Source organism: Cricetulus griseus (genome assembly GCF_003668045.3).
Source record: "Cricetulus griseus strain 17A/GY chromosome 1 unlocalized genomic scaffold, alternate assembly CriGri-PICRH-1.0 chr1_0, whole genome shotgun sequence".
In the NCBI taxonomy this organism is placed as follows: Eukaryota; Metazoa; Chordata; class Mammalia; order Rodentia; family Cricetidae; genus Cricetulus; species Cricetulus griseus.
This window is the reverse complement of record NW_023276806.1, coordinates 183,389,699-183,417,194: the sequence shown is the minus strand read 5'-3', so window position 1 is coordinate 183,417,194 and position 27,496 is coordinate 183,389,699. Positions and strand designations below refer to the sequence as shown.

The following is a 27,496-nucleotide window of genomic DNA, read 5'->3' as shown; positions in this document are numbered from 1 at the left end:
AGTAATATGGGTTGAACCTTTGATAGGTAATAAATTTAATGTGCATTGGAGCTAATTATATGCTTACTAGTAGACTGACCAGGAAAATATCCAACAATGAATAAATAAATGGATATCTTATTCACACTATGTAAAATTTCCTCTGTGGTCTGTATGGATTTAAAATCACAATCTCTATAAACTACCTTTCAAGAATATATGTTAAAAAAGGATGGGAGAATTGGAGACTTTTAAAGATGAATACAAACTAAAGCTATTCGTGTCAAGCAAGCTAGCAATATAAAAGATACTCTGACAAGTGTCACACACAGAGGACAAGAGACAGTTTCTGTCACAAAAGCACAAGGAAGAGTAAGTAATCATAGAAAGTAGATGAATGGAGGGAAAAAAGGTAAAAAACATTTCTGTCTTACTCTGCAAATCAACAAACCCCTAATATGGAATGGGGGGAGGGGTTGGAAATGCAAAAAGACCAAACCAAAACTTGAAACCAGACAACACTCAACAGAGTCATAGGAAACAGCAAAGTGTTGTCAATAATAGCACTAATTGCAAATAGTCTCTACTTTCTAATTGGTTGAAAAAAAATAAAGAAGAGACAATTGTTTGTTGTCTTCGAAATACATCTCACTGGCAAAGACACACTAGACTGAAAGTGAATGCATCAGAGTCCACATACCAGGTAAGAGGAAGTTTAAAAAACAACACAGGAGTAGGTGTACTCATATCTGATGAAGTGCACTTTATACCAGAGTCAATCAGAAAGGAAAAAGATGGTTGCTGCTTGTTAATAAAGCAAGGATAATCCTTTCTAGTTCTTGCAGCCCTTTCAGTAAGCCTGAGAAAGTGAATTCTACTTAGCATGAGATGGAGACCTTTGAGTGATTGTCCATTTTACATGTTTGATCGTCATTACTGACTTATCCCAACAGGGATCTTTCCTTTACTCATGGAACTCTAATGCTTCTTATTTCTTATGCCTTAGTCAGGGTTGCTATCAGTCAGATGCTGGCAGGTTTTTCCAGGTTGAACTGTGGTAATGTACTGACTCATTCCCAGCCTTCAGTCCTCTGAATTTCATGGAGATGGGCATTGCTGTGACCACGGTTAACATCCTAAACAGTTTAGGAACCATTGCCAAATGTGGTGCGAAAGCATTTATGGAAGCTCTTTAGGTTGAGGCAAACATTTCTGTGATTAGACAATTGGGTTTCGGCTTTTTCACATGCCTGTCTGGCAGCAAGAAAGCAGTTGTGATTGTGAAACACCATGGTGAACAGTGTACTGAAGATCGTTTGCTGGGGGCTCCTTCACTGTGCCTGTACACTGGGCTATCAAAGTGATCTTTCTTTCCTCTTAGAGAATAGCAGACATTTGGAGAGGAGAGGAAAGTCAAAGAGGTGATGCAAAAGCCTTTTCAGGAGCTGGGGAGGTGGTGAAGCTTGAAAGTACTTGCTGTTCAAGCATGAGGTCCTGGATTTGGTTCCTCAGCACCCATGTGAAATCCAGGTGTGATTGTTAGTTTCTGTAATCACAGCTCTGGGGAGATCAAGACAGGAAGATCCCTGGGGTTTGGCTCAGCTAGTTTAGCTGAACCAGTGAGTTCCAGGTTCACACTTCATCTCCCTATCTCAAAATACTAAGGTGGAGAGTGATTTAGAAAGACACCTGACACGGAACTCTGACCTCACATACATACACTGAAAGCCAAAGCAGTCCAATTACCCTTTATAAAGAGAAGCAGTATGAGGGAAATTAGTGGTGATTGGAAGAGAAGAAGGTACATTGTAAGCACTCTGGTGTTTGAGGAATGATTAACCTTTGAACTTATAGTATGTCTTTTTGATGAGTAAAGTGCCTGCCACACAAGCATGAGCTTGGATCCCTAGCACCAACATACAATGTATGAAAATCTGTGTGTGTGTGTGTAGTTCCTACACTGAGGACACAGAGACAGAGGATGCCTAGGGCTAGCTGGCCAGTGAGAGTAGCTGAATTTGTGGTCCCCGGGCTCAGTGAAATGCTGTTGTCAGGTGAATTACATTCAGTTTTAGATCATAATAAATAAATCAAAAAATTATTTTTACACAGACAAATGTCTGCTGTTTTGTGACAAAAACAGCAAAGCCTAAAATTTATTAAGGATTTTTGTATTTAAACTATGTGTGATACTAATATTTTATAGTGTGTAAAGGTCCCCAGCTTAATAACAAAGCTTTCCTGTGGGTACTTCTATTTGCTTTTAGTACTTAATAAAACCAGTTATCTCCTGTTTGTAGTTGCAGAAATCTTGTTTATGCTGTTAAGGTTCTGTCTCATTACTAACAAAGCAGGTTTCTGTACTAATGAACTTACAGGAGGTAGGAATTTTTTGAAATGGACTTTGCTATGGAATCTTAAGTTTTATCCTTCTCCCTGAGGAATATTGCTAGTACTGAATTATTAAAAACTGTGGATTGATTTAGGGAGAAGAATTTGGCCTTGATAATTCTCATTCTGAACAAGGAGCTCTGTGCAGTCAGACTCATGTCGAGATAATGGAAAATGAATTGGCTGGAAAACAGCATGAAATTGAAGAACTAACTCAGCAGCTGGAAGGAATGAGAGCTACCTGTGGGACTGAAGTGCTGCAGAGGGTGCGCTCACCTCCTGGGGCTTTGGTTTGTTATACATGTGAATGGAAGTGTGTGTGCTCTTTACACATGGGGCTTTGCAATGGCAACCTAGGCCAGTGCATAATCTTGTTCTTGTACTTAGATATCATCTAAAAACCATTTAAAATGAGGATTGCAGAAATACAGCTGCAATATTCAGACTTTCAAAATTTAACTGTGTAAAGTAGCTAGAGTGAAATCACTCCTATAAGACAATTATCTTTTTGTCATCAGTCTGAGAGCAAATTTGTGTAAACCACAAAAAGTATGACTTAAACCCATTAAGAATGTCAGTAAGTCCTTGTAAGTCATCTCGCTGGTGACAATGACACCTTCTATGCAGGGAAGTCAAGATGAAGAGGGACACTGATAGAAACGATAGCATACTTCCATTCCATCCTACTAAGAAACAAACTGGGGTTAAACATGTCTGCTGGTGTTGCCTAGAATAAATCGGGGCAAAAGTATAAAGATGCTTCTTCTATAAGAACTCATGGAAAAGTCAACCCAGATATATATATTCTCTTCCTTCCTTAATGCAGATACATGTTTTCAAACTTGTATTTGAAATAGAACTGACTTGGACAGGCCAGTAGCTTTCATGAAAGATTACTTAACTCTGGGGGAAAAAACAAAAACAAAAACAAATAAACAAAAAACCACCTAAAATAGCTAATAATTACAGTTTTCACTGGTTTCTCTTAGTTATATGAATTTGAAGCTGCCATTAAACAACGAGACAGCATCATTACTCAGCTAATAGCTAATTTGCAGCAAGCAAGAAAAGAGAAGGATGAGACAATGAAAGAATTTTTCCAATTGACAGAACAAAGTCAGAAATTACAGATTCAATTCCAGCATGTAAGTATTATGAGTACAACATAGTTTATTTATTTTTTTAACCACAAAAGTGCACTACATTAGTGTACTTAAAAATATTGGTAAATTTGTGTTGTTATAGTAACCAATAATTTTTTTTTTTTGAGATTATCTTTGTGTAGCATCGGAGTCTTTCCTGGAAATCACTATGTAGACCATGCTGGCCTCTTCGCAGAGATCCGCATGCCTCTGCCTTCATAGTCCTGGGATTCAAGGTATACACTGCAACCACTGCACAGCATAACAAAGAAATATTCATATTTCATGAGTGGTTTCCTGCTATTATTTCTATTAAACTTCATATTTCAGTTTTGAAAGTCTACAAAATCTTACCAAGGTGGACTGAATGGATTTTTGCAGACATCACTCTGTAGTTGCATTGGACCTTTTCAATCCTGGCATGGTTTTAATTAGGCTCTAAATGGTAACTGGATCTACACCTTTCATTTACTTTATGTTTACCTTGGAATCCACCCTGGCTACTTTTATGTCAAGCTAGAGTTATCTGAAAGAAGGGAACCTCAATTGAGAAATTGCCTCCATAAGATTAGCCTATAAGACATTTTATTATTTAGTGATTTATGGGAGAGGGAGGGCTTGGCCCAGTATGAGTGGTGCCATCCTGGGGAGGTGGTCCTGTCTTCTCTAAGAAAGCAAGCTGAGCAATCCATGAGGAGCAAGCCACCAAGCAGCAATCCTCCATGGCCTCCTGCCTCCAGGATCCTGCCCTGTTTGAGTTCCTGGCTTGACTTCCTTTGATGATGAACTAAGAAGTGGAAGCATAAGGCAAATCAACCCTCCCCTCCCCAGCTTGCTTTGGCCATGGTGTTTTATCATTCAGCAGTAGAAACTCTGACTAACACGGTATCTGATTGCATTGATCAGAGTTTGATAGCAAGTATCACAAAACAACTTGAAATATCTTAAGCCAGCATCCTGCAGAATTTAGGGGCAGAAATATAATGAAGACTTTGAAAGAGATTGGAACTAGAGTCTGCAAAGTCACCAGGATGCAGCTGTATGTTCCTGTCCTGCTTCTCTTGCCCCTGTGGCCTCAGTCCTATTTCCCTCACTAGACCTGCATTCTCTGAACTATCATTTGAAAGATAATTTCATGGCTCAGTTATTCCAGTCATAGCACCAGCAGATCTCAAACCCCTGAAGTGAAGAGATGTCACAGAGAGCCAGTGTCAGCAGAATAACACTCCAGAAGTCTGTTCAGAAACAGTCACTTCAGCGTTCAGTATGTTGAAGGTTCTTTCTATTTTCAAGTTACAGGCCAGTGAGACATTGCGGAGCAGCACCCACAGCAGCACTGCTGCAGAGCTGGTTCTCGTGAAGCAGCAGCTCCACGCTCAGCAGCAGCAGGTGGAAAAGCAAAACCATCTGTTAAAGAATTATCAGAAAAAGGAGGTGGAATTAAAAAATCAAATCACCTTTTTACGAGAGAAAATTGAAGTATATGAAATGGTAAGGATGTCAGCTAGCTTGTCAGAACTTTGTAATTTTGTTATTGTGCATGTGAATTAGACACTTTTATAATTAAATCAAACTCTTTGAATATAGAAAATAATTTTTTCAAAGTAGTTGAGAATCATACACTAACTGTATATCTTACACTAATATAGTTGTTAAGAGAATACTGCCCACTATTGTATTCCTTAATGTGGTATGCTTTTGTTACCTGAAGTCTCAGTACAACCTAAATTTATAACTCAATTATCTTGTGCCGTGTGAAGTAATCCCATCTTTTTGGCTGTGATACTGAAATTGTCAAAATACTTTTGTCACAAGGTAAAATTCTATAGTTATTACAAAAAATAAATGCAGTTGATTGTTTATGCAAATTATGTTCCACTTCTTGGAAACATTTAGGTATTAGAGTTCTTTGAGTCAGGGGATGACATTATGTATTACATAGACTATGATCTTAAATTCCAAGAACAACTCATCCTGAACGGTTTGCTTTCACTGATTTTCAAATGAGAAATGAAAACTCAAAAGTGATTTGTTGCTGGCTGCTTTACTCCCATACCAGAATTAGGATTCAAATGGCTTGGGGCAGGGCAGAGCTCTTGCACCACACTGCCTTTTCATATGTAAAAAATGCCCTGTAATCCATAGCAAATCAAAAGCACAATCTGATTTTGAGTTGTAGGCTCAGAAAATTCATGTTAGGTATTATGTGGGTCCTGAGCTAGAGCAGAGGTGAATCAGGTTGTTGCAAGTTCAAGAGGCCGTTAAAAAGTTCTAATCTAAGATTATTAGTTTGCAGCCATTAACAATCATGGGGAACTGTGTATATTGGTCCTTTGGATTTTATTTTCTTTCCACGGACAAGTGAACTTAAAAAGACAAATACTTGTTTGGTCGTTCCTTAGTGAGTAGATGGAGGGTGTCAACCTTCAGATGTTGTGCCATTAGACAGAGATGAACTGATTTACGCATATTATTGTAGTGCAGTTTATACCTATGAGCTGCAGTTCTTCAGTCTTGTTTACCACTATTTCCAACATTGTTTTTTTTTTTTCTTAAATTGAGTATTTATATTGTGTATGGTTGGAAGATCCTGCTGCCTCTTGAGTGCTGTGACTATGTATATGCATGCCTGCCTCAGGGTATGGTGTTTCTAGAGGGACCATAATTGTCAAAGGCTGAAGGCACTATGGTGTTTTTCCATGAACTGTGCTTAGAGGGGCACTCTCAGCGCTTCCTTCAGTGGGCTTTCTTCTGTCTGAGCTGTGACATTTTTTTCTTTCAATGTGTTATTCGTTCCTTCAGAATCCCATTGAGCTCTGTTTGCCAAGGACCTTTGTAATATAATTCATCTGCCCATGACCAGTTCTGTATATTTTATTTCATGCTTAGTATTTGGGTCAGAAGCCCACAGAGAAAACTAAATAACAGATCCAAAACTATGCCTAGGCCTCTGCTCCACTTGGTGCTTTGATGTGATTGTGAATTGCCTGTGCTTAATGTATTTGTCTGTGCCCAGCTGTTACCTACAGTGGCATAATTGACCCCAAATGGGAACTGCACAAAAGTTTCTTTTTTGTTCTCAAGTCTGTTTGAGCTGAAATTGCAGTTCCAGCTCCATATGCTGTATTACTACAGTTGTCCTAGATGTCCCTATGTGTCAGACAGTGAAGTGAAGACAGACTCATGGAAATGACTCCTATAACTGGAACATCTTCAGATCACTAGAGTTCATGGGAATTACCTTTAGTTACTTTTAAATTATTTTCTGGGAGTAGTCTGAGAGTGATTAATATTATAATTAGCTGTCAAAAGATTAAATAATTAGGGTATTAGTTAATTTTAAAAGTGAAGCAAAGATTTAGTGGGTTTTTTTCCAAGACTACTCAATGCTTTATTTTCCAATGTATGAATCAATCTTAAATAGTTTTCATATGTTTATGGATAGCTCATTTAATGCTGGTTTTTTTTTTTTTTTGAGTTACAAACAGGATTGAATTACAGGACAATCCCAGTTCCCTTCTCCCTCCCCTCCTCCCCTATCACCCCCCCCAACTAAAACCCTACGTATTGCATATCCTTTCTTCCAATCTATACCTGTCTCAACCTTTCTGCTCCCTCATGACCTCTGCATCCTTCCTCTTCTTCTCTTCTCATTCTAGTTGCTCCCTCTGTTCGCTTCCCATGCTCTCAATTTTCTCAGAGGATCCTGTCCCTTTCCCCTTCTCCAGGGGACAAAGTTTGTCTCTTTTAGGGTTTTCCTTGTTTACTAGTTTCTCTGTCAGTGTGTATTGTAGGCTGGTAATCCCTTACTCTATGTTTAAAATCCACATATGAGTGAGTGCATATCATGTTTGTCTTTTTGTGATTGGGTTACTTTGTTCAGAATGGTTTCTTTGAGTTCCATCCATTTTCCCGAAAATTCAAGATTCCATTGTGTTCTTTTTTTTCTTTTTTCCTGCTGAGTAGTATTCCATTGTGTAAATGTACCACATTTTCTCTATCCATTCTTCAGTTGAGGGGCATCTAGGCTGCTTCCAGGTTCTGGCTATTACAAATAATGCTGCTATGAACATTATTGAACAGTTGTCTTATTGTATGAATGTGCTTCTTTTGGGTATATGCCTAAGAGTGGAATTGCTGGATCTTGTGGTAGACTGATTCCCATTTTCTTGAGGAGTCGCCATACTGATTTCCAAAGTGGCTGTACAAGTTGGCACTCCCACCAGAAGTGGAAAAGTGTTCCTCTTTCTCTACATCCTCTCCAGCATAAACTGTCATTGGTGTTTTTGATTTTAGCCATTCTGACAGGAGTAAGATGGTATCTCAGAGTTGTTTTGATTTGCATTTCCCTGATGGCTAAGGGTGTTGAACACTTCCTTATGTATGTTTCAGCCATTTTAGATTCCTCTATTGAGAATTGTCTATTTAGTTCTGTACCCCTCTTTTTAATTGGATTGTTTGGTGTTTTGGAGATTAGCTTCTTGTGTTCTTTGTATATTTCGGAGATCAGCCCTCTGTCAGATGTGGGTTTGGTGAATATCTTTTCCAGTCTGAGGGCTGCTGTTTTGTCTTGCTGACTGTGTCCTTTGCCTTACAGAAGCTTCTCAGTTTCAGGAGGTCCCATTTATTAATTGTTGATCTCAGTGTCTGTGCTACTGGTGTTATGTTCAGGAAAAGGTCTCCTGTACCAATTAATTCAAGGGTATTTCCCACTTTGTCTTCTAATAGGTTCAGTGTGGCTGCGTTTATGTTGAGGTCTTTGATCCATTTTTACTTAAGTTTTGTGCAAGGCGAAAGGGTTGGGTCTATCTGTAGTCTTCTATATGTTTGCATCCAGTTATGCCAGCAGCATTTGTTGAAGATGTTCTCTTTGTTCCAGAGTATGTATTTGGATTGTTTTCAAAAATCAGGTGTTTGTAGATGTGTGGGTTAATAACAGGTTTTTCAACTCTATTCCATTGGTCTTCCTGTCCATTTTTGTGTCAATACCAAGCTGTTTTCAGGACTATAGCTCTGCAATAGAGCTTGAAGTCAGGGATGGTGATGCCTCCAGAAGTTCCTCTATTGTACAGGGTTGTTTTGGCTATCCTGGGTCTTTTGTTTCTCCATATAAAGTTGAGGATTGTTCTTTCAAGGTCAGTGAAGAATTGTGTTGGGATTTTGATGGGGATTGCATTGAATCTGTAGATTGCTTTTGGCAAGATTGCCATTTTTACTATGTTGATCCTGCCTATCCAAGAGCATGGGGGATCTTTCCATTTTCTGGTATCCTCTTTTATTTCTTTCTTTAGATAGTCAAAATTCTTACAGTACACTTTCACTTTTTTTGGTTAGTGTTACCCCAAGGTATTTTATGTTGTTTGTGGCAATTGTAAAGGATGAGGTTTCTCTGATTTCTTTCTCTACCAATGTGTCATCCGTATATAGTAGGGCTACAGATTTTTTTGAGTTAATCTTGTATCCTGCTACTTTGCTGAAGGTGTTTATCAGCTGTAGGAGTTCCCTGGTAGAGTTTTTCGGGTTACATATGTAGACTATCATTATCATCTGCAAATAGTGAGAGTTTGACTTCTTCCTCTCCGATTTGTATTCCCTTGATCTCCTTTTGTTGTCTTATTGCTCTAGCTAGAACTTCAAGGACAATATTGAAGCAGTATGGAGAGAGTGGACAGCCTTGTCTTGTTCCTGATTTTAGAGGAATTTCATTGAATTTCTCTCCATTTAATTTGATGTTGGCTGTTGGCTTGCTGTATATTGCTTTTATTATGTTGAGGTATGTTCCTGTTATCCCTGATTTCTCCATGTCCTTTATCATGAAGGGGTGTTTGATTTTGTCAAAGGCTTTTTCAGCATCCAGTGAGATTATCATGTTTTTTTTTTTTTTTCCTCAGTCTGTTTATATGATGGAGTACATTGATGGATTTTCTTATGTTGAACCATCCTTGCATCCCTGGGATGAAGCCTCCTTGATCAGGATCTATGATTTCTCTGATGTGGTCTTCGATTTGATTTGCCAGTATTTTATTGAGAATTTTTGCATCAATGTTCATGAGGAATATTGGTCTGTAGTTCTCTTTCTTAGTTTTGTCTCTGTGTGGCTTAGGTTTCAAGGTTATTGAAGCCTCATAAAAAGAGTTTGGTAATGACCCTTCTGCTTCTATTCTGTGGAATACTTTGGGGAGAATTGGTATTAGCTGTGCTTTGAATTTCTGGTAGAATTCTGCACTGAAGCCATCTGGCCCTGGGCTTTTTTTGGTAGGGAGACTTCTGATGACTGCTTCAATTTCATTAGGGGTTATATGTCTACTTAAGTTGCTTATCTCTTCTTGATTTAATTTTGGTAAGTGAAATCTGCCCAGAAAATTGTCCATTTCCTTTAGATTTTCAAATTTTGCGGAATATTGCTTTTCGAAATAGGAACTGATGATTCTCTGGATTTCCTCTGTGTCTGTTGTTGTGTCTCCCTTTTCATTTCTGATTTTATTAATTTGTGTGTTCACTCTTTGTTGTTTGGTAAGTTTAGATAAAGGTTTGTCTATCTTGTTGATTTTCTCAAAGAACTAACTCTTTGTTAATATTGATTCTTTGTATTGTTTTCCTAGTTTCCATTTTATTGATTTCAGCCCTCAAATTGATTATTTCCTGGTGTGTGCTCCTCCGGGGTGTATTGGCTTCTTTGTTTTCTAAAGCTTTCAGTTGTGCTGTTAATTCTCTAGTGTGATTATTCTCCTGTTTCTTCATGTGGGCATTTAGTGCTATGAACTTTCCTCTTAGCACTGCTTTCAGAGTATCCCATAGGTTTGGATATGTTGTGTCCGAATTCTCAGTGAATTTTAGAAAATCTTTAATTTCTTTTTTTATTTCTTCCTGGACCCATGAATTGTGCAATTAGGTTTTTTTTTTTTTTCATTTGCATGTGTTTGTAGGTTTTCTGTAGTTGGTGTTGTTGTTGAATTCTAATTTTAAAGCATGGTGGTCTGATAAGACACAGGGGGTTATTTCAACTTTTTTGTACCTGTTGAGGTTTGCTATGTTGTCAAGTATGTGGATGATTTTAGAGAAGGTTCCATGTGTCGCTGAGAAGAAGGTAAATTGTTTTTTATTTGGATGGAATGTTCTATAGATATCTGTTAAGTCCAATTGCGCCATAACTCCTATTATTTCTTTTGTTTCTTTGTTAAGTTTCTGTCTTGTGTTCCTGTCCAGTGGATAGAGTGGGGTGTTGAAGTCTCCCAATATAAGTGTGTGTGGTTTTTTGTGTGATTTAAGTTTTAGTAATGTTTCTTTTACACACATGGATGCCTTTGTATTTGGGGCATAAATGTTCAGAATCGAGACTTCATCCTGATGGATTTCTACTGTGATGAGTAGGAAGTGACCTTCTTCATCTCTTTTGATTGATTTTAGTTTGAAGTCTAACTTGTTAGATACTAGGATAGCTACCCCAGCTCCTTTCTTGGGTCCATTTGATTGGAAAATCTTTTCCCAACCTTTAATTCTTAGGTACTGTCTGTACTGTTGAGGTGTGTTTCTTGTATGCAGCAAAAGGAAGGAGTCTGTCTCCTTATCCATTCTGCTAGTCTGTGTCTTTTTATAGGGGAGTTAAGACCATTAATGTTGATGGATATTACAGACCATTGATTGTTCATTCTTTTTTGTTTTAGGTTTGGTGATGCTGGCAAGATTATTTGTAGGATTCTATCCCATTTTCTTTTAAGCTGTTGGTAAAGGGGTTATTTATTGCCTATATTTTTCTGGTTTTAGTTAATTTCCTTGGGTTGTAGTTTTCTTTCCAGAACTTTCTGTAGGGCTGGATTGGTGAATATGTATTGTTTGAATCTGGTTTTGTCATGGAATATCTTGTTTTCTCCATCTATATTGATTGAAAACTTTGCTGGATATAGTAGTCTGGGCTGGCATCCATGTTCTCTTAGTGTAGGTAGAATATCTATCCAGGACCTTCTGGCTTTCAGAGTTTCTATTGAAAAGTAAGGTTTGATTCTGATAGGTTTGCCTTTATAGGTTACTTGGCCTTTTTCCTTTGCTGCTCCTAATATTTTCTCTTTGTTCTGTATGTTTGGTATTTTGATTATTATGTGGTGAGGAGACCTTTTTTTTTTTTTGGTTCAGTCTATTTGGGGTTCTGTAGGCTTCTTGTATTTTCATTGGCATGTCTCTCTTAAGGTTGGGAAGGTTTTCTTCTATGATTTTGTTGAATAAGTTTTCTGTGCCTTTGAGTTGGATTTCTTCACCTTCTTCTATGCCTATTATTCTTAGATTTTGTCTTTTCACAGTATCCCATATTTCCTGGATATTTTGTGTTAGGGATTTGTTGGACTTATGATTTTCTTTGGTTGATGAATCTATTTCCGCTAGTGTGTCTTCACCTCCTTAGATTTTCTCTTCCATCTCTTGTATTCTGTTGGTTATGCTTACATCTGTAGTTCCCGATCGTTTATCCAGCTTTTCTATTTCCAGCATTCACTCAGACTGTGCTTTCTTTATTGTCTGTATTTCAGATTTTAGGTCTTGAACTGTTTCTTTGAGAGATTTGTTGATATCTTGTTTTTTTCTTTTTTTTTGGTTTGTTTTTTCTTCCATTTCTTTAAGGGATTTTCTCATGTCCTCTTTGAGGTCCTCTATCATTTTCATGAAGATGTTTTTAAGGTCATTCTCTTCTGGCTCATCAGCATTGTGTTTAGTGGGTTTTTCAATTATTACAGTTATTTATTTGTCTGGAGAGTGAACTCAGGTCATCGGAGCTATCTCATCAGCCTGGCACTCTTTTCTTTTCCTTGTTTCTTTTCTTCATTCTTTTTGGCAGTGCTGGGAGTAGAATCCAGGATCTCATACATGCTAAGCAAATCAGGGTGTATAATTTTAATGTAAAAATTTGTTACATTTTTTTTATCATTTTTAAAGTTTTCATACAAAGTGTTATCATATTCCTTCCTGTTCTCCCAGATTGTCCCCACCTACCTTAGTTAAAATTTTCAATCACAGCAAATGTAATTCAGTATTTCTTCCTAAGAAGGTCTGAATTGCTGTAGACCTCTTGTTTGTAGGTACACAAGTCTTATCTTGGAGACAATTAAGGGGTGGGCCCAATAATTATGTTTTTATATAATGAATTAAAATTTGACTTTCATCTGATTTTTGTCAATGAAGTTAAGCAACAATGTTACCAGAAATTTTTATACTTTCCTTTTTTTCTTTTGAAGGAACAAGATAAAAAATTAGAAAATGCTAATAACAAAATACAAGAAAAGCAGGCAATCATTGAAGCCTTGAACAAAAGAAAAATGGAAGAAGACAAGAAAAGTGGTGCTCTGCAGAATCAGTTAGAAACTGCTGATAAATTAGTAGGAGACTTAAAACAACAGCTTACAGAAATGGACCAAGAGAACCAAAGCTTAAAACTGGAGCTAGCCAGTTGTAAAGAAAAAGAGAACCACTATGTTTCAGAAATTAAACAGTTCATGGGGATAGTTGAAGAACTGCAGCAGAGAAATTACAAAGAAAACCATACAGAGACTGGCATAGTGCAGAGAATGGAGAAAGAAACACAGCGGAAATTAGACCACCTCCAAGCGGAGCTAGATGAGATGTATGGGAAACAGATAGTGCACATGAAGGAAGAATTAATAAAGCAACACAAATCTCAGATAGAGGATCTTAAATCTCAGCATAAAGGAGAAATGGAGAATACTTTAAAGTCATATGCATGTACTACAGTTGGTACGTGCAATATGTATAAAGATTATAAAGAACAGTTAGAGTTATCAAATGTGCAGATAAATGAACTGAATAAAAAATTGCAAGATACTCTTTCTGAAAAGAAGAATCTCAGCGAAGAACTCTGTGTAGTTACGAGAGAAAAATGTGTGCTTCAGACTCAGTTTAATGATCTTTTAGAAGAGTTAAACTTTTTAAGAGACCAGATTCATAGAGCAAGGCAGACAATATCTGAACAAGAAATTAAACTAAATGATGCACGCAAGTCCCTCAGCACAGTTGAAGACTTGAAAGCTGAGATTTCTGCAGCGTCTGACTTCCGGAAGGAGCTGGAGTTAAAACATGAATCAGAAATTACAAATTACAAAATAAAACTTGAAATGCTAGAAAAAGAAAAGAACGAGGTACTAAACAGGATGGCAGAGTCCCAAGAAGCAGAGCTGGAGCGATTGAGAACACAGCTTCTCTTCAGTCATGAAGAAGAACTTTCCAAGTTAAAAGAAGATCTGGAAGTTGAACATCGAATAAATATTGAAAAACTTAAAGATCATTTGGGCATTTACCACAAGCATCAGCTAGACGACTTACAAAATGAAATGAGTAAGAAGATGGAAACTATGCAGTGCGAAAAAGACAACTTGATAAGTAAGCAGAATCAGCTAACTTTAGAAATTTCCGAGCTAAGAGATTTACAGCAGTCACGTTTTGATATGAAATCAGAACAAATGACCCTTCAGATTAATGAACTTAAAAAAGAAATTGATATCCTCAGACTTGAAGGAAAAGAAAAGGGTACGCTTGAACAGGAAATTCAAGAGTTACAACTTAAAACTGAACGACTAGAAAAACAACTGCAGCAAAAAGAGGAGGACCTTCAAGAAAAATGTACACAACTTGAAGCAGAGAATAGCATTCTTAAAGATGAGAAGAAAGTCCTCGAAGACCAGTTGAAATCTTACACTCCTAGTGACCAAGAAGAAAGATTAATTGCCTTAGATTCTAGTGCATACTTGTCAAAAGCTTGTAACTGCCAAAAAGAAATCAATACTCTTAGACAGGAAAAGGATGACCTGAAGCAGCAATGTATTCACCTCAACAAGGAGATCGAAAGGCAAAGGAATACATTTTCCTTTGCTGAAAAGAACTTTGAAGTTAATTATCAAGAGTTACAGGAGGAGTATGCTTGCCTTCTGAGGTCAAGAGATGATTTAGAAGACACCCAAACTAAGCAGGCTTTGGAATATGAAAATAAGCTCAAAGCGCTAACCGAAGAGCTCCATTTGCAGAGAGCAAGCTTGATGATACACAAAGAGAAGCCTTCTGACTTTATTGATGCCAAAGCTTTTATAGTGGAACCGTTGGAAGTCAGGGAGGTAGTTGAAAAAGATACTTCAGACATTAACAAAAGTGGGGGAGAAGAGTTGATGTTGCCAAGAACAACTACTGAAGCAGCTGATGGTATAGTTGAACCATGTGAAAAACTCCAGCAAGAGCTTTTTGCCCTCCAAGCCAAGCAGGTATGTCCATGTGCTCATGGAAAATCATAGTGAAAACACACATTTCACACAACAGTAGTTCCCACTTTCATGAAACAGTAATCCATATCCTTACCAGAAAGTGAAGGTGATCCCTTTCATGGTAGTCTCACTTTTGCAAATCAGTTGTCATTCTTACTTAAATATTGTTGCCTTTCTTTCAATTAATCTCTTATTTTTGCTGCTCAGAAAATAAGCTAAGCTAATCATATTTACATGGTATTTTTTTCTTTGTAAAGAGAAGAGTTAAGAGACTTGGTTTAATTTTTACATTATAATCATTTTGATTTAGCATCCAAGATTATTTTGTACGGTTTTTCATACTGATGTTTTCTAGTATGAAATTTCAAGTTCTCAGAATTCCACTACTGTTTAAAAGAAAAAAAAAAAAACTTAAATTTTCTACTGCTTTATATACTAGTCAGTGGTTATACAATTATATTTCTGGGACGTGGAGCTTAAGCCCTAGAGTTTTCTGTGTCTTATACCTGAATGAGCAAAGCATATTAACTGTCAATGTAAGTCAAAAATTTTAAAAATGTATATAATGTATGTTTTAGTTTCTTTTTGTTGCTTCATTAAAACTGAACAGAAGCAGCTGAGTTATGGAAAGTATTATTTGGCTTGTAAGTATTAATTGGCCACAGTTTATCATTAAGGAAGTGAGGGCAGAAAAATCAATCAGGATTAAAGTATAAAACCTCGGAAGAATGTCACTTGCTACCTTACTCATGGACTCATGCTTAGCTGGCTTTCCTTTGTAGCCTGGGACTACCTGCCCACATAATGGTGCTATTCACAGGGGCTCCTACATCAATTGACAGGCAAGGTGATCACCCACAGATGTGCTCACAGTCCAGTCTGAGCTGAGTATAACTTCAGTTGAGACCTTCTCATCTCTTCTCTGTTGACTCTAGACTGTTGTCAAGTTGACAAGTGATGCTTACTAAGACGATGACCAATAATGAATCAATCCTAATTACTTCTGTTTGTTAAATGCTGATACTAGGAGAAACAGGAGAGTTCTGGTAGGGTATCCACAGTATAAAAATGCTGACTAAAGTTTTATGTGTTTCTCTATTAGCGGAGCAGATTTTTATTGAATCTATTCCAGATATGCATACAGTGGTGAACAAGAGATAAGAGTCCTAGTCTCAGGGAGCATGTGTTCTAGAGGGAGTGTAAGTAATAATGAGAAATGTGTATGGTAGTTAGCAATAGTTTTGAGTCTGTGAAGAAAGAAAAAGGCGGGTGCGGCACAGTGATCAGGAAAGGTGTCTTGGAGGAATTAGAATTAGCCTTTGAACTGAGCTCTGTGTGACAGGGAGGGGCTTGCAATGGGGAAATTATAGCAATTGTAAGGATGCAGGTGAGCTTGAGGGCTAGGATATAGGCTTGTGTAGTTGACTTTGAAAAGAGGCGAAAGGGAAAAGCAGGCTTTGAAAAGGAAGAAAGAATGTGTAAAGCTAGAATTTTATTCTACGTAGGAAGCCATGGGAAGTTTTGTCTTTTATTTCTGATGATTTCCAATCACATTTATGATCTTATGTCAAATATAGAAATAATTTACTTTTACAATAACCTGAATAGAAGCAAGAAATCCAATTACTAATTAATATTTAAACATGTGGAATTGTTTTGAAATTGTGGTATATTGTGTGGTAATTACCCCAAAGGTTTTAAATACCATTTTAATTTTTTAAATAGGAGAGGACCTGATTTCCATTTTTAGCTGCCCTGATCTTGATACTATCTCTCGTTAAATTTAAAATAAACATGGTCTTTGTAGGCTTTCTTTTAAACTGAATAAACACACACACACACACACACACACACACACACACACACACACACACACACACACACGAAGTATAATTTCTGGGTTTTGTTTCATTTTTTTAAGTGTACTTAGCTAGTTTGGCTAGAGGAGAAAGAATAATATCATAGAAAGTCTGACCACTGTTGGCATGTGAAATAGCCAGAGCAGTGGCAGGAATTGATTGTTTCTTATGCTGAGAGACCTTAAAGTGAAGTGTTTGAATTTGAAGAGGCAATGAAGCATAGTAACCCCAGTAGGAACCACTAGTCTGTAGGTCCTAGAGGCCCTGTGTGCTGGACCTGCAGTACTTACAATAAATCTGATGCAAGACAGTAAATTTCTAAAAAGGAAGTAAAGCCCGTTTTTTAAGTGTCAATAGGGAAACAAAAGAGAACTTAACAAGAGGAAGAAGATGAGGCTAACTTTGTCATTTACTGTATGGCATTTTCTACAAGTCCTAACCATTGTAAAGACAAAAAAGATACATGACATCAACGAAGAGAAAGACAGTTAACTGCCATAATTCACAGGTGTAACTTAATAAATTAAGGAAATGAGTTAAAATCCTTAAAGTCAGATAATGTGGAACAAAAAACTTTAATGCCGAAATGTCTGATAGCCTGGGTATGGTGGCGTATACCATAATCTCAGCACTCGGGAGCAGAGGAAGGGGATGGTGAATTCAAGGCCAGACTAAACCACCTAGCAAGACCTCTTCCTAACACAGAAACAAAAAATAGCCCTGCTGAACATGAATGAAGAAGGATGAGTCCTGAATAAATGTAAATTTTCATTTCCGAATGGGAAATATTTAATCTGAAGCATTAGTTTGCTTTATGTCTTTCCAATGCAGTTCATGGTGAAAATATGTTGAAGTTTAATTGGTTTATAGATATCTGTAAGGACAGATGTAGAGGAGGCAAGAATATTTTTAAGCAGACTACATATCACATGACATATAGAGGACAACTTTAGACTTAAGTGCACCAATTTTTTATTCACATGTGTGCCCCACTGAGCATATGTGATGTGTGAATAACCTCAGAAGCCAGAAGAGGGCATCAGAAATCCCCTGAAAATGGAGTTACTGTTGGTTGTGAGGCACCTAAGCTGGAAACTGGGAACTGAACTTGGGTTTCCAGGAAGACAGCCCATGCTCTAAACCACTGAGCTATCTCCCTAGACCTTAAACATTCCAATGTGATAAGCACTGAGAATGAGTTAAGCTATTCAAAAAGATAAAGTAGTATCCAATTGTCCACATTTAAAGGAAGTAGGTAGAAATAAATAGCAAATTTAGAGCAGAAACAAATGGATTCAGATAATCAAAAGGGAAATTTTTGAAGAAGTTTGATCGTTTACCATTTGAAAAGATCAGTAGGTTGCAATTATTAGATCTCTAAGGATATTATCAAGGGTATTATCTAAGGGTATTATCAAGGATATTATCACAAACAAAATGAAGAATGGAAATAAAAACCAAAGTGCAGATTCCACAAGCATTTGAGTACTATAAATAAACTCTATTGATGAAATAGAAGTTACCCAGACTCACTCAAATAGAAATACAAAGCCTTAGTAAGCCAATAAACCATTACAGGATCTGGAACCGTAATCAGTTTTCCTTTTCACCTTTCCAGCTAAAACTGCTGCACCATGACTGTTGTACAAGTGGATGTCACCAACTCTCAGTGGCAAATATAGGTGCTTACTAAAATAGGATCCAAATGAGAATCTGAAAAGCAAGAAAGGAAAGAAAGAGCCCGTGTAAGCTAGTTAGTATCGAGAATTAGATCGGGCAAGAATGGCTCAAGAAAAGAAAATTATAGACTAACCTCACTTATGAATGGGACTGAATTCTTTGAAAAATATTGCCGGGTTATCCCAAGAATGGTTCAGCATCTGAAAATTTTGTTTATTAACCCTCAACATCCATACATAGCAGAAGACAGTCTGAACATTTTAAATTCCATTAGGAAAGAATCCCCAAAAGTTATCAGCTCATTTACAGTTTTAAGTTAATAAAAAGGGTGGGAGAGAGAACTATAGAAAATCAGGAATAGATTTGCTAAGGGCAACTATGGTTTCTAAGGTGGTGCTTAGAAGTATTCCCAGTAAAGACAAGTTGTCAGCTTTGCACTCTAGCAATGTTTTTATAGTTCTTAGCCAGTAATTATAATATGAATAAGAAATGAGAAAGCCCATCAACAAGTGAGACAAAACATTAAATCCTAGACAAGATCTTTGAAACTCACACAAGACTTGAAAGACCTGGTAGACATTGCCATGGTCTGGTCTTTACATTCTTTAGTGTAAAGGGATAACCCAAAGGTGAGACGGGAGGCTGTTCTGGTGAGGTAACATTTGAAAAGAGACTGGAACCAGCAAGCCAAGACAGCAGGGGAAGAGCTCAGAGAATTCAATCAATTGTTCCAAGACAACTGATTTTTGTATTACAGGTGAGAAGTTGGGAAAATTAGATCCTTAACCATTAGGAAAAACTAACTCTAGGTTAGTTGATGTCAGAAAGAAGGATTACAACCTTAAGACTGAAGAAACCTTTAAGTAAAAGAACAGACTGAAAGGAAAGCACTAAGTTTGATCATGTGTCTTTTATGAACAGTACCTAAAACAGGGTATATTATCAGGACCAGACATTTTCCACGTTACAAACAAAGCACTATAAAGATGGTGTAACTACATGAGGAAACACAAAGGATTTAATGAGCCAAAGATGAACAGATATATGTCTCAGATAAGAAACCAAAATGACAACATAGTATTTCAGCCTTACTAATTCTTATGAGTAAAACACCATTTTATCCCCATCACATTGGCAAAGTAACTCTGACAGATACAGATTCAAGGATGTGAACATTCACTTTTTTATTATAATTAAAGTAACGTTCAATTATATTGAACTGAATTGGCAAGATCTACTAAAGTTAAACCTGTGTATATCTATGAACAGCAGTTCCATTCCTGGGTAGATAAGTGTGATCACTGGACAGCTGCAGGACTTGGAAATATGCTAGAACTAGTATTTCTTAGACTTCTGAATCAGAAGTCAGAGGACACATACCATGAACTTGTGTCAGCAGGCATTCCAGATGAGTCTGATACATGCTGGGCAGTTCCCTGTCAAAACATTTACTTCTTTGTTTTAGTTGGATATATGTCATAATTTACTGCCTTTTGATTAAAAGTACCCCAAGTTTACCAATAATCCAGTTGATCTCCAGAAAGGAAAATGGCCCATTTGTGGTTCATTTATAGTACACGGCAATTAAAATAAATTAACCTGTCATCTGTATGGGTTGATTTCAGAACAAATGTGCAAAATAAGTGCCATTTGTATAAATACACAGAAATAGACAATATAATGTGCTATTTACATGTATACTGGGAAATGATAGTAGACACAATCCAAATTTTTGGTCACAGTTATTTGTGGGCAAGGAATAATCATGAATTAATTTTGTCTCTAATGGTTTATTTCTAAATCTAAAGAGATGTAGAGGAAATAGAATAAAAATATCATACTAGGATTTATTAGAGTTTTGAGTATATTGTTTTTATTACATTATTTTCATTTTTAGCATGTAAAATATTATTTAGAAAGTAAAAATCTTGCTAGTTATAATACCTATCCCAATTTACTATTACACTGAGATAATGAATAAATACCTGGGACTCCCTTTCTTGAGAAACAGGTAGGTCAGCCCATGTGGATGAAGACTAAAGCAGACCAGTTCCTTCATGTGAATTTTGCAACTCCTTTGAGGTTCAGTACATGTGAAGAAATAGAAGTTAAATTGTTATTTTTATTTTTCCTACTGTCTGTCTATTCACTTTAAGGATGATTTAAAGCTGCAGATGGAAGCCCAGCGGATATGCCTTTCCCTAGTTTATTCAACTCACGCAGATCAGATTCGTGAATATATGGAAAAGGAAAGAGATGAAGCTCTTTGTAGCCTTAAAGATGAGCTTGTTTCTGCTCAAGAAAGAAAACTGATGGAGCTTCAGAAAATGCACCAGTGCCAGCTTCAGGCACTTCGGAGACAGAAGACAGGTAAACAGCTTCTGACTATATCCATGAAACAAGTGAGCAGTTCTGAAAATGCAAGTCTGTAGTGCTTGTCTTGGGCCCTGTGGGGGTAAGGTGGTTCTACATCTATTCCTGGATTTGTTTATTCATATTGTCTTTGAGGTGTCCAAGAAAGTGACAGTCACTGTATCGTTTTTTTGAATGGAAGTATAATCCATCTGGAAAGTGAGCTGACAACCTGTAAACCCTGCTGAACCATACATGCTGAATCACCAGTAGAGAAACATTAGCACAGCTGTCTAGGGCATATTATAATGATTGGCTACATTATACATGAGGTATACCAGAATAAAAATAATCCAGTTGACCTCTAAGGTGAACACAAAGAATGGGAGAGAAAGGAGAGGAGATTAGTGCTTCCTGTGAAAATAAGGCAGGAGCAATTGGATTAGAAGTTTAGGGATCCAGGGCAGCCTTTAATCCCAATACTCGGGAGGCAGGCGGATCTCTGGGAGTTCAAGGCCATTCTGGTCTACAAAGTGAGTTCCAGGACAGGCTCCAAAGTAATAAAGGGAAACCCTGTCTCAGGTGGGTGGGGGTGGGGGGTGGGGGGTGAGGAGTTAGGGATCCATTTTGAAGAGGTGAAAGTTCAAGTTGTGTAAGAAAGTACCAGCAGACAAGCTGAAGAGCAGCAAGTACCTGATTAGAAGATTTATAAACATGGAAGGAAGCATACTTAAGCTTCCTGCTGCTGATCAGAAGACCTGCTGCAGGGTTTTTAAGTAGAGTAAGCAACAGTGATATTTTTATTTTATATGACCCAGTGTGATTAAGTGAGAGAAAATGAAATAATTTATGGGAAGATCAGTTAAACAACCTTGGCCATAATCCCAATAAAATGCTGAGCTAATTATCCTTGAGACTGGAAAGGGAATGACAGTGGAGTTGAACTCTTAAAGTTAAATGCTATCTTGGCAGTCTATAGCAGCAGTAAGGGGTGGGAGGGGTTGTGAATGACCTTGACATTTCTTACCTATGTAACTGGATAAATGTGGGTTCAGTTAAAAACCGGGGAGCAGACCATAGACAAATAATAAAGTCAGTTTAGAACATTCTAAGTTAAGTATGTGTGCTAACATGAAACAGAAATAGTTGCTACTGAGCTGAAAGGTGAAGTCTAAACCCAGGGCAGACTTTGAAGCTGCAAAGGAGCAATAGAATCACCCTGGAAGTAGAAGATAGAAGCCCTAAGGCCAAGGCCAAGAGTGACATCCAGGAGACAGAGCCTGAGTAGCAAACCTTGATGGATCTGTGGGAAGTACATTGAAGGAGCTATAGTGGAAGGTGGAACCTATTGTGGGGCAGCTATAGTTGAGGATTTGGTAATTTTATCACTCTGGCTTCCTGTCATTTAAACTCCTTTGGTTGCCATATTTACCATTAGGAATGAGGTACTTTTTTAAGTCTCCAGTAGAATTGCTCTGTTGAAAAAAGTAAAGAGTCAATTAAGAAGGATGCACGATTTTCGTTTCAAGACTTCTTTGGTTTTTTAATGTAGTAAAATTTTACTTGTATTTGCATGCATTGTTTGTATTGGTACTGTCTTCATATAGCCTGTCCACTATTTTCTATTGACAGTTGATTATTCTATTAGTAGGTAATAAAGCCGTTTAGTGAGTAATGATCACTGTTTCTGAAAAGAGGAGAAGACAACAAAGTGCACTTTTAAAATGTTTTAATTAATTGATTTTTGTGGCACTAGGAGTGAAACTAGTAGTGCAGGGCTTGCACATACTAGTCAAGGTACCACTGAACTATGTCCCTGTGCAAAAAAAGTCAAGACTCATTTGCAGAAGTTTTATTTGAGGTTTGCAATGATGTATTTATTGGATAAGTATATGGATATATTTCTTGTGTTGGAGTGTAGGTCACTGCTTTATACTCTTTTATAGAATACAGCCAATCTTAGATATTGATCTGAGACAATTACATTGCAGAATGGAAAATAAATTTGGAGGAAATTAAAATGTGTCTTGTTTTAGGGAAGCTTCTAGTGGGAACAGTTAATTCTGACAGTATGGCTTACACATGTACAGTGAATGGCTCACATGTGCTATATCTTCTGCCAGGTGATGGCAAAGAGCCTTTACAGGTGCTCATTGGACGACTTCAAAAGGCAGTGTCTGAGGAGTGCTGCTCTATTTCAAAGGTAAAATGTTACTTTAAAAGTGGTTTAGGACTAGAGGTGCCAAAGTTTAAATTGGTAATGTTTCACTGAGTGGAACCATCCTCCTATGAGGATTTCCCTGAATTTTGTAGGTATGGACTTAAAAAGTATTCCTGAGTTGTAAGCTTTAAATGAACATTTGGCTTTTTTTCTGATAGCCATTTGAGAACAAAAGGTATTAGTACTAGGGATGTGACTCAGTGACTCAGCGCTTGCTTGTGATGTTTAAGGTTTTGGATTCAATCTCTGTCAGCACAGAAAAAGAACAAAGAGTCAGATCAGTTGCATCTCCAGCAGAGCAGACAGCATAAGCATTGCTCTTGTCAGAGACATGCTAGTTAACCTTTCTGGGATGCAGTTTGTTCATTGAGGGTACCATAGGATAAAATGCTATCTTTGTGGCTGCGCTGAGAAGTTAATATGTACAAACACTAACCTACAGTGTGGTTTAACTTTAAAAAATGCAAGAAATAATAGCAATAATAATTGGCTTTTAAACCTTTTAAATCATTGACAGTTATTTCTAGTTGTGTGAGAGACAAAGGTAAAACTGACTTAGTTGTCTTATGAAGTCACGGAACATGAAACAGTATTTTAAATGATTGTGGGGCTATCAGTTGCTCTGCAGAACACTGTGCTGGATATTTCTAACTTTGTGTTTGTACAGGCCACAGGAAATATTATAGAAAGGACACTAGTATAATCTCTCCCTTGATAGATTATCATTTTGCAGAGAGGTGTGGCAGACTTTTTGAATTGTCAGTTTTGAACCTCTCCCCTTGTGATGTTTGCTCCAGGATAGTTGATATAGTCATGAGATATTTGCAAGGTAGAGAGTAGGAGTAGGAACCATGCTAGGGTGTAAACACCTACACTTCATGATATATTCAGTATTAACAGAATGCAGAAAAAAGACGTCATTTTGTGTAATTAAGATTATCAATCTTTTCCTGATAAAAGAATAATTTCATGTCAAAGAGAATCATGATTATTCTGCAGATGTTATATGTGGGGGAAGAGGGAATTAAGGTTCCATTCATACTCTTTTGACCTTTTGCCTTGTTAATGATTTTTTGCCATGTTAATGATGTTTTAATAGTATTTAGAAGAAATCAAAATTTTACTTTAAAATAATTCAATTTTGTTAACAGACTCTAAATACTTTCCTTGATGAACACTATTGTCCTTTAAAATGCGAAATGAATATAGAAGAGAAAGAGAATTCTGGTGTTTACAATGAAATTCCGAGGTTGAAATTACAAGACTATAGATACCAAGTTGAAGGTAAAAAGCTTACCATACTGTTAACACTGTATTTACTTTGCTTAACTTGATTATTTATAAACTTAGCTTTAATCACAACTTGGTTATAGATGGGTTTTCTATCTTAGTATCTTATCTTTAGGCTTGAAATTTATTTATGTAAATTGATGTACACTTTTAGTCTTTATAGTATAACAATCATACTCTGCAGATAATTGAAACATTCTACTTTCCTTGTTTCTTTCTCCTCTATTCCTACTAATTTCTTCATTCTACTTCTTTCTGTTAACGGTTCTAACTGTAGTTTCTTTTAAAGTCTTAAAAAAATACTGAATTTACTAAGTTTAAATTAATGGTTATAATTTTTCTTTTTCTTTTTTCTTTTTTCTTTTCTTTTTTTTTTTTTTTGAGACATGGTTTCTCTATATTATTTAGGAGGCTCTCCTGGAACTCACTCTGTAGATCAGACTGGCCTTGAACTCACAGAGATCCGCCTGCCTCTGCCTCTGGACTGTTGGGATTAAAGGCATGCACCACTAACACCCAGCGAATGGTTTATAATTTTTAAAGTGAATGACAAAAACATTGAGCAGTGAGCTACATTAAGAAATATCCATTGCCAAGGATTGCTCCTACTAGGTGGAGCTCTGTGAGTCCTCCGCCATCCGGTCTGCATAGCGATTCCAGGCCACCCATGGCTAAACAAAGAAAGAAATAATTTTCTTCATATGTGTTGTTAGTTTCTTTTTGTTCTTAGCAAATTGCAACTTGAGTTTGTTGGTGTTCCTTCACAGATGTATGTTCCCAGTATCTTTATTTGTATATGCAATGAGCAACCTGCCAATAAGTAGCTACAGAATGTATCTTGGGATGAAGCTTTCAAGTTAATGTTATACCACTTATTTCACAGTCATCATTTTTTAAAAAGTTTTTATTACTAGATATATGGGTCCTAAACTACCAGATGGTTTTCAAAAGTTACAATTAGGTAAATCATATTTTTTAAAAAGGTAAATTTGTACTGTGAAGTGAAATCATTATAATTGTTTGTTTTTCATCTAGATTTTCAACATAATATGGAAAATTTTCTGAGTAAAGTCAAGGATGAACACAACAAGCTTGTGACACTGCAGATGCACTTAAGGAAGGTCTGTGGGGTAGAAAATATAATGTTTGCATTTATTTTATTATCTGCTCTTCTGTCAGTCAAGAAGATCTAAAATAAGTGAGCATAGAAAAGGCTAGTGGAAATACAGCAACTATTTCCATGTTTATCTTAGAGCATTTGTATCAGTAAGCTGAAGAAACTTCCAGAGAGTATTATGTAACTCTCTGAGATGCTTTTTTAAGTCATGATGGAGTGTACATGAATGTCAAGTATTAAGCAAAGGAAACAGTAGAATTTAATTGTGTAGATACCTTTCCTCTTTTTGTTTACTGACGTTTGATCAAAGGCACTTTGTAGGACAGCTGTCTATCACTGAACTATACCCTCAGCCTGTTACATGTAACATTTCTTAAGGCAATGGTCTGTCTTTATAGTTTAAAGAAGATAATTAGTTGTTTTGCACATAACTTATATTGTTACATAGTATCATCTATGTTGGTTTTCTAATGCTATAGTTAGTTTATAATGTGTTCTTAAAAATCAGGTAAGATGACATGTACAACATAATATAAATTAGTAGTTGTATCACAGAAATAAAGCACATATTGTCAAATTTCTAATTGTCTATTCTAATATTTAAGTTGTAGAAAAATATGGCAAAAGACTCCTTCAATTATTTGAGATAGTTTTTGGCACTCAGTTCTGTTGGAATGTTTAGGTACATTTTCAAGATTTTTAGTTGTACATAGGACTAGGACCCATCACAGCAAAACCAAACAGGACAAAGTCAGCCTTGGAAAGACTTGAAAGGCTGCATGGCCAAAGTCCCAAGAGGAGCAGGTGCACTTGACACACTTTAGTTCTTCCAGTTTGAGTGTAATAACATGTTCACATTGTGTACCAACAGCGCTCCTTTGCCCTGAGGAGTCCAAAGTTTAATATTAAGTGCAGATAAGCAACCTTCACAAGTGTTCACATGGACTAATCCTTAGTGCTTTTCTATGTACACAATGCTTACCCACAGTTAGCTTTCAGGCAGGTATATTAGCATATAGAGCTCTGTGTTAGGTTTCTGAAGTACTGCCAAGAGAAAAGTTCATAAGCAGGCCCTTCTAAAGACAGATATCTAACACTGCTCTCTAAACTGTCCTCTGCACACTGGGTAATGAGTGCTTTTAACACAGCCAGTTAGTTGTGCATTGTATGATGGTTTTGCTCTTTTACTCTTCTGTCTTTTTGCATGGCCCACCATCCAGCTCCCAGATAAATCACAGACTCAGGCTTATTCTTTGTTCTGAGGGTCTGGCCTTACATTGCCTTGTCTGTAGTCCTTTTACCTTTTCCCTCTGGGCTTTTATCTTTCTCACTTCTGTATATCTTACTTTCCTTCTTACTCCATGACTGGGTGGATGGGTGGCAGGGTGGTTGGGTGGCAGGGTGGCTGGGTGGCAGGGTGGCTGGGTAGCTGGGTGGCAGGGTGGCTGGGTAGCTGGGTGGCAGGGTGGCTGGGTAGCTGGGTTCTGATGTCCTCCTCTCCTTTTCCTCTTGCTGCTCCTGTTCCTTTGTTCTCCATTTATGCTCTCTGCCTGCCATGCCCTCCTATCCTGCTCCTGCTTTGCCATTGGCCGTTCAGCTCTTTATTAGGACCACCAGGTGTTTTAGACAGACACAGTGGCTTCACAGAGTTAAACAAATGCAGCATAGACAAAAGTAACACACCTTAGAATAATAATCTAACACAGCTGTGACTTCAGGCCATGCCAGGTCCTTGAGTATCAGGTCAGGACGGCAATACATCAGCATCTCAGCCAGATGAACTGAAACTCTCCCTCCTGGTGTTGTTGAATGATATTCCTTTTTCCTAGTGTTACCCATCCTCCTCCAGTCTTTCCTACTTGTTCCTGTTTCTTGTTCCTGTTGGCTTAAATGTTACTTCCTTGTGTCATCTTCTCTTGCCTTCCTAGGCTTGGACATTTTTCCCTCTGTTCCTCTGAGCTTCTCTTAGCTCAGATACCTGGTTAGCCTTCTTTCTTTCAAAGCTCTCTGTCAAGCATATATTTGCATCATGTTACTTTTCATTTTATTATAACTTTATTCATCTACCAAGACTCTAAATTTTCAAATCAGACAATTCTGTGTTTATTCCTTCCTGTTACCCCAGTACTTGGATTGCACTTGTTAAAGGCTCAGTAGGTATTTATGAATGAATTGAGTAAAGATATAAAATATTAGGCTGTAAATTATGATAT

General features: G+C 37.2%; 1 protein-coding gene across 8 annotated transcripts in view; it reads left to right on the top strand.

Moving 5' to 3' along the window:
* Window positions 1-27,496, top strand: part of Akap9 (A-kinase anchoring protein 9) — a 125,703-nt gene that overhangs the window by 11,708 nt on the left and 86,499 nt on the right. For 5 of the 8 annotated variants that reach the window (XM_027391597.2, XM_027391595.2, XM_027391594.2 and 2 more), the window contains 8 exons: window positions 2,466-2,636; window positions 3,360-3,515; window positions 4,806-5,003; window positions 12,734-14,764; window positions 20,460-20,673; window positions 22,779-22,858; window positions 24,028-24,160; window positions 25,202-25,287. In XM_027391597.2, coding sequence (XP_027247398.1) covers window positions 2,466-2,636; window positions 3,360-3,515; window positions 4,806-5,003; window positions 12,734-14,764; window positions 20,460-20,673; window positions 22,779-22,858; window positions 24,028-24,160; window positions 25,202-25,287 — 3,069 coding nt within the window. The remainder of the gene's footprint in view (window positions 1-2,465; window positions 2,637-3,359; window positions 3,516-4,805; window positions 5,004-12,733; window positions 14,765-20,459; window positions 20,674-22,778; window positions 22,859-24,027; window positions 24,161-25,201; window positions 25,288-27,496) is intronic. The other 3 variants (XM_035451963.1, XM_035451962.1, XM_035451964.1) reach the window with 2 other exon arrangements.